General features: G+C 47.2%; 1 protein-coding gene across 1 annotated transcript in view; it reads left to right on the forward strand.

The window, feature by feature from the left end:
• The window catches only part of ADCK1 (aarF domain containing kinase 1), a 177,481-nt gene extending 168,061 nt beyond the window's left edge, over positions 1–9,420 (forward strand). The window contains exons 8-11 of the mRNA XM_015418358.1: positions 3,246–3,395; positions 4,789–4,986; positions 5,946–6,139; positions 8,482–9,420. Of these exons, the coding sequence (XP_015273844.1) occupies positions 3,246–3,395; positions 4,789–4,986; positions 5,946–6,139; positions 8,482–8,650 (711 nt within the window). The 3' untranslated portion in view covers positions 8,651–9,420. The remainder of the gene's footprint in view (positions 1–3,245; positions 3,396–4,788; positions 4,987–5,945; positions 6,140–8,481) is intronic.
• Positions 9,421–9,798: the final 378 nt, after the last annotated feature.

A 9,798-nucleotide genomic window follows, 5' to 3' on the forward strand; every position in this document is an offset into this window, starting at 1 on the left:
TAGTTTCTGAGGGTAGCCGTGTTGGTCTGCAGTAGAACAGCCAGATTCAAGTCCAGTAGAAGGAGGAGGAGGAGGAGGAGGAGGAGATTGGATTTATACCCGGCCCTTCACTACCCGAAGGAGTCTCAGAGCGTTTTACAATCTCCTTTCCCTTCCCCTCCCCACAACAGACACCCTGTGAGGTAGGTGGGGCTGAGAGAGCTCTGAGAGAATTGCCCTTGAGAGAACAGCTCTGAAAGAACTTGCAACTGACCCAAGGTCACACCAGCAGCTGCATGTGGAGGAGTGGGGAATCAAACCCGGTTCTCCCAGATTACAGTCCGCGCTCCTTACCACTACAACAAACTGACACTAAACAATAGCACCTTAGAGACCATCAAGATTTTCGAGGTATAAGCTTTCAAGAGTCAATCCTCCCTTTGTGTCTGATGGAGCTTTGGCTTTTTAAAGCTTGCTTGTTTATTTATTTATTTATTTATTTATTTATACTTTCAATTTCTATACCGCTCAATCCCGGAGGCTCTGAGCGGTTTACAAGCATTTTACATTCCTAACTAGGGCCTACCATTTTATACCCCTAAAATTTTGTTCATTTGTTATTAATGTAGAATAAGCTGATGAAAATAGAGAAGAAAAAGAGCGGCAATCTTAGCCATATTAGGTTGGCTCCTACAGATGATAAAAATAATACACCAGATTAATATTATTTCTTGTTCTAATGCCCTGCATTTGTGTGAAGTGCCGAGATTGCTTGCTTGGTGAGGGGATCTGTCTAACGTCCTCTGGAATCCACCTTCTTTACAGATCTGTTGGGCCAGCAGAAGGCTTCTTGCTGGTGGCTGCACACCCCCCCCCCCCCCCCCAATGCCTGACACATTATCGTTTGCTGTTTATACTGTGCATTTGGTGATGTGCCAAGGATCATTTATAATAATTGTCTTTTAATTGCTTATTGGACAGCCTGCTGCGGGGCTGTTTGTGTCTTGCTGGGGGATAGAGGTTGTCAGGCAGTTTGTGTCTGTGTGTGTGTGCGCGCGCGTTTGCACGTGTGCTCTTACATGGCTGTTTTGTTGCATAAGGGAGGGGCGAGCATGCCCCCACTGTGAAGGGGAGATGCAGAGCTCCAGGGCTGTTGACTGACTCTAAGCAGGCTTTTAACTTTAATAAAATGGTGCAGCGATAAGGAGGTGATTGTGGAAAGGGGGGGGAAATTGATGAAAGGGGAGCAGAGGCAGTGGTGACAGGATGATTTAAACAAGCTTCGTGGTGTCGTTTCATCTTTGCAGACATCATAAATCAGACGAACCATCCAGTCGAGCCAGGAGGGGTGGAGAGTGAGGAGCAGGGAAGGGACTGTGAGATTCTCCTGTGTGCCAGAGATGGAAACATCGTGGCCACTTTCTCAAGAGGTGTTTAAATATTTCTTCTGAGTCACCTTAATGACATCACCTCAACCCGGAGTTCAGGCAGGTTCCCATTTCCATACCCTTAGACCTACAGTGCTCCCTGTGTTCTAGTGAGAGAGAAGCCATGCCTCCCAAGAGGGCATTTTGAAGGCTGTGGGGGTGAATTACAGATTATTCCAAACACAGGACTGCTGCCAAAAATGGTAGCTCTGAGTACCTCTCTCTCCCTCCTCCCTGTGTAGTAAAACTTCCTGGTATCCTTACGCCATCGTATTGTGTCAGTGCCAGCCAATGATGCCGAGCGGAGGCAGGGAGAGACGCAGCATTATGTTGCCAGGATAAGGATATGTTTTACTATATTTTAAAGAGGGTGGCGATTGTCATGGGACTTAACGTTTTCTGCAGAAACCTCCTATGCACGTTTACTGAAGGCTGTTTCAGATGGTAGCCATGTGGGTCTGCGGTAAAACAGTTAGATTCGAGCCTGGTAGCGCCTCAGAGACTAACAAGAGTTTCAAGGTAGAAGCTTTCAAGAGTCAAATCTCCCTTCATCGGACTCGAGTAAAAACAGAGATCTCTGAGCCCTTTAATTCTAATCAGGAGGTGGGAGGGATGTTGTAAAGCGTGCTTGTAAAGAATGCAAAGGTACGTTTGTTGAAATGCGTAGCTTCACCCTAATTCTTTATGACAAAATAGAGATCCGTAGCCACTAATGCACATCTTTAAGACTGGAAAAGTCTGCACCCGCAAACTCATTGTCTGGGTAAGCATAGTTTTGAGACTGTTTTTAAAAATGGCTGTTTTCTGTGTTCCATGCTGTGTGAATTGTATTTCCCTTATGTTAAGACTAGTGTACTTGTATCACTCATGAGTACAGACTGTTTTTTCTCTCTGGATTGATGTCTTCCACCTGGATACATGCTCTGTCCTCAACGAGGGGCTGTTTCCTATGTTACTTTTGAAAGGTTACACTTAAGGCATTTATGTCTACAAGCGTAGACTCTGAAAGCAAAAGTAGGTGTTTACAAACATGTATGTCATAACGGTATGTTTGCTGGGGAGCTGGGGTTGGCAGCAATTTGTGGTAAACCCAGGTTTATCTCCAAGTGATAGGTAGAATGGCCCTCAGGTGGGCATTTCACTTCTGCTTTTCCCCAGAGGCCTCCTTTCAAACTCAGGTCCCCAGTAACTCTTCCGCAGGACAGGAAAGGTGCACATGCTTTGGATGCTTCAGAATCTCTGCTTGGAAGACCTTCTTTAAGCAGAGTCTAGGAAATACTTCCAACGTTCCCTCAAGCCTGTGCCCTTCTCCTGGGTACCTCTACCGTTGTACAGGCAAATGATCCACTCTGCATCTGTTCTGTTTGAGTAAGGCACACCACACACACACTGAAATACTTGGGTAGATACTCTCACATTTCTCCTCTGCCTCTGGAGCAAGCAGAATGGAAGGCGTATGCCATCATTGACTAACCCTTGGCAGGCTGACCATGCCAGTAGGTGGCACCCTTCTCCCCCAGGCTTACTGTTCCTGTTAGGGTTGCGAGGTCTGCCCTGGCTGCCGGAGGGGGGTTGGAGGGGTAGGATTGCCAGATCCAGGTTGGGAAACCCCTGGAGATTTGGGGATGGAGCCTGGGGAGGACAGGGACCCCATTGGGGTACACCCTCCAGAACATCCATTTTCTCCAGGGGAACTGATCTCTGTGGTCTGGAGATGAGCTGTAATTCCGGGGGGTCCCCAGGTCCCACCGGGAGGCTGGCATCCCTAGTTCCTTGACACGTGAGCTTCCTGGTCGAGGTCTTGCCTCATGCTGTGCCCTCCTCCTTTTGTCTCCTCAGCTCTCTCGCAACCTGGGGAAGCTGTACAGTGAGATGATCTTTGTGAATGGCTTTGTGCACTGTGACCCTCATCCCGGCAATGTGCTGGTGAGGAAGTGCCCGACCACGTGCAAGACACACATTATACTTCTGGACCATGGGCTGTATCAGGTATGCAGGGAGCAGTGTGAGCTGGCATGGCCAGTCATACCATCAAGGAACCAGCAGCTTAGGACACTTTTGGAAAGAAGAACAAGTAGGAGGTGGTGGGGTTCTTCATGTCCTGGTGATATTTCTGTGTCTGCTCAGGAACAAGAGCGGACGAAGAGGAGATGGCACAGCGCAATGCTAAGGGCTGCAATGCTGTTCATGCAGTAGGATGGGGTGGGTGAGGGATCAAGTGGGGTAAGGGCTGGGGTGTGGGTTGCAGGAGGTGATGGGCATTCATTGAGGGAGGAGCAGCAGCCCGGGAGACTCACCTAACAAGCTCATTGGTGGAAAGTGCCGTCGAGTTGCAGCCGACTTATGGTGACCCCGTAGGGCTTCCAAGGCAGGAGACAAACAGAGGTGGTTTGCTGTTGCCTGCTTCTTTGTAGCATCCCAGGACTTCCTTGGTGGTCTTCCATTGAAGTATAACCAGGGTTGACCCTGCTTAGATCAAACCAGTGTGGGCCATTCACGTCAGGTTGACCACCTTATTAAGGCAACATAGTATGAATGGAATGGATGGGTAAGTCTGTCAAGACTATCCAAGACTCTCAGTAGGAAGGACATTGTTTAGTGTTTCACATGAAGTGCTATAAAATACAGACAGCTGGGGCTGGTGGGGGTAGTACCGACCCCACCCCAGGCGAATGCCACTCATGCCGAGGTGTGTCAAACGGGAGCGATAGCCCAGTTGTCCCCTTCATGAATGAAAAAGGCAGTGCATGATATCTGCGAGGGGTGACATGATAGAAGTTTACAAGATTATGCATGGGATAGAGAAGGTAGAGAAAGAAGTACTTTCCTCCCTTTCTCACAGTACAAGAATTCATGGGCACTCCATGAAATTGCTGAGCGGTCGGGTTAGAATGGATAAAAGGAAGTACTTCTTCACCCAACGAGTGATTAACACATGGAATTCACTGCCACAGGAGGTGGCGGCGGGTACAAGCATGTACAGCTTCAAGAGAAAATTAGATAAACATATGGAGCAGAGGTCCATCAGTGGCTATTAGGCACAAGGTATAGGTAGGAACTCTCAGTCTGGGGCAAGGGATGCTCTGTATTCTTGGTGCTTGGAGGGGGCAACAGTGGGAGGGCTTCTAGTGTCCTGGCCCCAATGCTGGACCTCCTGATGGCGCCTGGTATTTTTGGCCACTGTGTGACAGAGTGTTGGACTGGATGGGCCATTGGCCTGATTCAACATTGGCTTCTCTATGTTCTTAACTCTAGCTGCTTTTCTGTGGAATCCAGGACCTTCAGCTTTGAATATTGGTGATAATATTTGAAAGTGTTTTGCTGGGTCTTGAATGTCTGATTGATTTTTTTTCCCCTTGAAAAATTCCTCCGCTTTCTTTAGACCCTGACAGACAGCTTCCGCTTGGACTACTGCCGACTCTGGCAGGCCTTGATCAAAGCTGACATGAAGCGGGTGCAGAAATACAGCCGGAGATTGGGAGCCGGTGACCTGTATCCCCTCTTTGCTTGCATGCTCACTGCCAGGTCCTGGCAATCGGTCAACAGGGGCATCGACCAGTTGCCGGTTACAGCTAAAGAGGTGCATTTTTGGTTCTAATTTATCTAGCGGTTTAATGATATATAAGGAGGCTGCTGTATGAACACTTTAATAGTGAAGTTGGATGGATATCTGCGCTAACAGGGGGACTGTGATTCATGAGCTACATTTGCTATATAGGTGGGCTGTTAATTTAGCTCACCTGTTTGCAATGTTCCCTCTAATCTGTGGAGTCTTGTGAGCAAAAATTCTACTTTGTGAGCTACTGGCATTAAAGTTGTGATTGAGTGATATGGCTACTACATAAATTAGTTTGCTCTGGAACCATCCTTCCTGAGCTATGACAAAAATGTGTGAGCTGGAGGCTAAAAAACTATGAGCTAGCTCACACTAACTCAGCTTAGAGGGAACACTAAGTAATAGGGCAATTTTGTGGAGTTCTACAGTTCATATGTTGGAGGGACCACCAGCTTAAGAATACAGCATATGCTTTGCACACAGAAAGTCCCTGGCTCAATTAGTTGTCAGCTTATATGGTACCTGTTACGTGCATACTGCTTTACAGAATAGAAGAAGTTAGGCATCCGTCCCCAGGAGTTTGCAATCTAGAATCTTAGGCAACAGAAGGGAGGGAGGGAGGGAGAAATATACCAGGGAAGAATATCTTTTGTTCTGGTTACATATTCCTAGGTTCAGCGGGGCTGGGGAAGAAAGAGACTGGTGCCTTCACCTAAAAAGTGGGGCTTAAAGATACTGATGAACACATGAACCTGCCTGATACTATGGCCATTGCTCTGTCAGGGTTGACATTGCCTACTCTGACATTGGCAACAGCTCTCTGGTAGCTCTTGAAGTCACCTGCTATCTGATCCTCTTACCTGGAGATGCCAAGGGTTGAACCTAGGACATTCTGCATGCAAAGTAAGTATGACTGGCACCAGTACTGCCAGTTCAAGCCTCTCTTTGCCATCTTCTCCACATCTGTAACTTGCCTGTTCCAGGACTTGGAAATCCGGACCAACGCTGCTGCTTACCTACCTCAGATCAACAAGCTTCTCAATAACATTCCTCGCCAGATGTTGCTGCTACTGAAGACCAACGATTTACTGAGGGGGATCGAGTCAGCTCTGCAAATACGAGCCAGTGCCAGCTCCTTCCTCAACATGTCCCGCTGCTGCATCCGAGCTGACTCCACGTGAGTTCATCAGCTTGTGTGTCGGGATCTCTGATTTCTGCTCTCTCCACTCCTTAACTAGGCAATTCCTCTTTCCTGCCCCTCTGCAAAGGTTCATGCTATACAACACACAACATGTGTGATGCTTGCATAGGGTAGGCAGTAATCAGTGTCATGAAATATTTAGCATCCTACCCCCAGCTTTTGATTTCATGAAATATGATGGGAGTGATTGATAGCGAGGAGCAGAGTTTCAGGCATAGATTGCCTTTCCCTGCTGAAGGAAGGGCAAAAGGGAATTGTAGGCATGGGAGAAAAACATGTTTTGTTTCCTTCTTCTTCCCCATTACTGTGCTTACTGTATTCATGCTTGTGTAAACTATGGAGAGACATGGTTGCATCCCACAGTCCATCAGTGTAAGATGCTGTAGATTGCAGAGCTTTCCCATATCTTCCCCCACCAGCAGTTCAACTTCTTTCTGATCCTGGGGAAGTTTGTTCTGTGGAGCACTGGACCCACATGTTACCCAAATAGGCAGTCTCCTAATTAGTTGGGGGAAGAATTAGCTTTAAGGAGACAGAGCGGGAGGGGATAACTGGGATTCTCCACCAATGTTTATGGGGATTTTCCCCTTTAAGATAACTCTCAAATAAGCCAGGCAGAAGTTCAACTGGGAAGGTTTTTATTTTAAAAAAATAGAAATGGACAGAAATAGATACACATACACACACTAAAAAAAACATACAAGAGCTAACTAAGAGGAAAGGTAGGGTGGAAATGGGAAAGCTTTTTAGGGAAGGGTAGTATTTGCCAAATCTTGTAGAGGTCCAGGAAGCAAGAGCTAAGCGGCCAGCATTTCACGAAGAGAAGAGAACCCACAGAGTAGGGGTGTAGCCAAGAACACACACACACACACTGCTATGGAGCAGGGTGTCAGAATTATAGGGGAAAATGGACCCTAAGACTGGGGATGATGTGATCCCAAAACATTACCTTGATTTGGAAGAGGCTTGATGACCCTGTAAGTACTGGTCGGGAAGAGCTAATGGTTTTGGTTAATAGAGCTGAGCGTTGATTAGTTATCACTTGATTAAAGTAAGTGTAAGCAGAAGAAGGAAGGTGGGACGTTGATGGGATTCGTCCAGGTGTGAGTCAGTAGGTCCTGGGAGACCCACTGTCCTGTAGTTATGCATCTCTCCTGGGTGTGGAGGAGGCCATTAGCCGGTCAGCCTTTCTGAGTCACCTACCAAAATACTTTCCGAGGCTGGCATCCATTTTGTTTCATTGTAGGCCAGGCAGTGCCCTGCACGTATGATTTTGGGGTGACATTAAAGAAGGGTGCTTCTGTCTCTAACCACTAAACTGCCCCTGTGTGGGAGGAGAGGTCTGACTGGTAGCACTGCATGGACTAATAGTTCTGCTAGTGGAAGAAGGCGAAGGTATCTCTTCCCCTTCCTCACTGTGGTGTAGCAGTTAGAGTGCTGGACTAGGATCGGAGAGATCCAGGTTTGAATCCTCACTCTGCCATGGAGGCTTGCTGGGTGACCTTGGGCCAGTCACACACTCTTAGCCTAACCTGCCTCAGAGGCTGTCGTGAGGATAAAATGGAAGAGAGGAGAATTGTGTTGGGTTCCCACTGGGGAGAAACGTGGGGTACAAGTGAAGTAAATAAATAAAAACCTCCTGAGCTGTGTGGCAGTTCCTCCACACGTGTCTCTGATCCCTGGAATGAACTTCCCTGAGCTGGGAAAGGAGAAAGGAATGTGGGGAAGATCCGTGATCCTTGCATGCCTGTGTGGCAGGATCCAACCCGAGGCTTGCTTTAGAGGCAGTGAAGAGAGGAGCACTTGGAGTAAAAGGGGACCTTTTAGATAAGGGTGCACCATGCAAGCCAGCACTCACTGGAGTTTTGTACTGTGCCCAGCCCAGATTCAGGAACTGTTTCCAGAACGTGTTCCCACATGCTTCTCTTGAGACCTAGTTGATTCAAAGGGTTCCTTCCTGTGCTTTTTTTTAATTTAAGAAATTAATTACCCTGAACAGAAAGAAAAATATAACAAAATACAGCAACAATGGTAGTGAGTCTACAGATAAGCATCTATAAAAACTTTCCAACTCTCTCAGCCCCACCTACCTCACAGGGTGTCTGTTGTGGGGAGGGGAAGGGGAAGGAGATTGTCAGCCGCTCTGAGACACCTTCGGGTAGTGAAGGGCGGGGCATCAATCCAATCTCCTCCTCTTCTTCTATTAAAAATATGTCTCTGCACAATTGTCGTCTATGTGCCATTAATTCAAGTGCTGATAAGGTTGCGAGGTCCTCAGTCCGCTGGAGTAATGGTGTTCCTTCCGGTCTCTTACCCAGGTATCGGAGGAGCAAGACTGATTCACTCTACAGGAAGGGACAAATATCCCTCTCTGAAGCCCTGAGCCTGTGGCAGATCAACTTGTATGAACTCTTCCTGCGTTTGAAAGGCTCCCACCTGGGGAACTGGGTCATTGCTTTCCTGAGCTGGATGCACCGCTGCTCATAGTGACATGAACTGGTGGGGGAAGCTGAGGCCATTGCTTCCTTGCCTCTCCCAACTGTAGCAATCTGTCCATATTTATTCCACTGGAGTTTTCTTGTACAACATGGTGCTGTCCCTTGTTGCCTTTCTTGGGGTCCCGCTATCTCTGGCATGGAAAAGGGGGAAAGCAGCACAAGGCAGCAGCTAGAGCTTGGAGGGAGCCAGAAATCCCCGTTTCCAGACATGGCTCATAGAAGAAGCGGCTTGGATAAGGGGGCTTGAAACCTCTCATGTTTTTTTGAGGGGGTCTCTGGGTGAAGTCCTTCATAAACAATACATTTTCTGTAAGTCCATACACAAACATTCTTTCATGCCACAGAATTCCATGATGCAGCTTAAAAATCTTCACAAATTAGTCCCCTAATAAGTTATTGGTTCCTGAAGTGGATACTGCAGAATCCCTACACCAATCCCTATTGCCACTAAAAGTTTCTGAAACAAAATGGCTGTCAAGTGGACAATGGATGGGAGCTCCCACTTCAAGAAGGTTGTGAAATCAAGAGTCAGGCATGAAGACTTCTGTCCTGCCTCTGCCACTGACTAACTGTGAGGCTTGGACAAGTCCTTCTACATCTTCTTGGCCTTAATTGCCTGATTACAGAATGGAGGCAGCACTGTCTTTGAAGCAGCCAGAGAGAAGGCACTGCTGAATGGCAATGTATTATTGTCTCCAAACTCATTCATAAGGTAGTGCTGGTTGTGTATGTGTGTTGCAAAAGTAAATAAAGAAGCGTACCCTCCAATGGGAAGATGAGGTACACATTTATCGGTTTGCCTTCTTGCATGCTCTTTTTGCTGTGAGAGTGATATCACTCATTGTTGTCAAGCACATTCCCACATGATGATTTTGTCCCTTTATCACCAGTTGCTGGATCAAATGAGTTCTAAGTGCTCACTCACTTATTGTTGAACATCCAGACAACAGGCCAGGGGCAGTGCAGGCTGTACCGTCAGAGCATGAAACGAGTAAGGCAAGGGCACCAACTCAAGCTGTGTAGTCAAGGTCCGGTCCAAAGTCAAAGCACAGATCTGACCCTGGAAACAGTACCTTCCATGTCATACACTTGTTTGTATTTTTTCTTCATTGCATCAAGTAAATTTGATCAAGTAAA

Source organism: Gekko japonicus, unplaced genomic scaffold (genome assembly GCF_001447785.1).
Source record: "Gekko japonicus isolate JY-2015 unplaced genomic scaffold, Gekko_japonicus_V1.1 scaffold3, whole genome shotgun sequence".
Taxonomy (NCBI): domain Eukaryota; kingdom Metazoa; phylum Chordata; class Lepidosauria; order Squamata; family Gekkonidae; genus Gekko; species Gekko japonicus.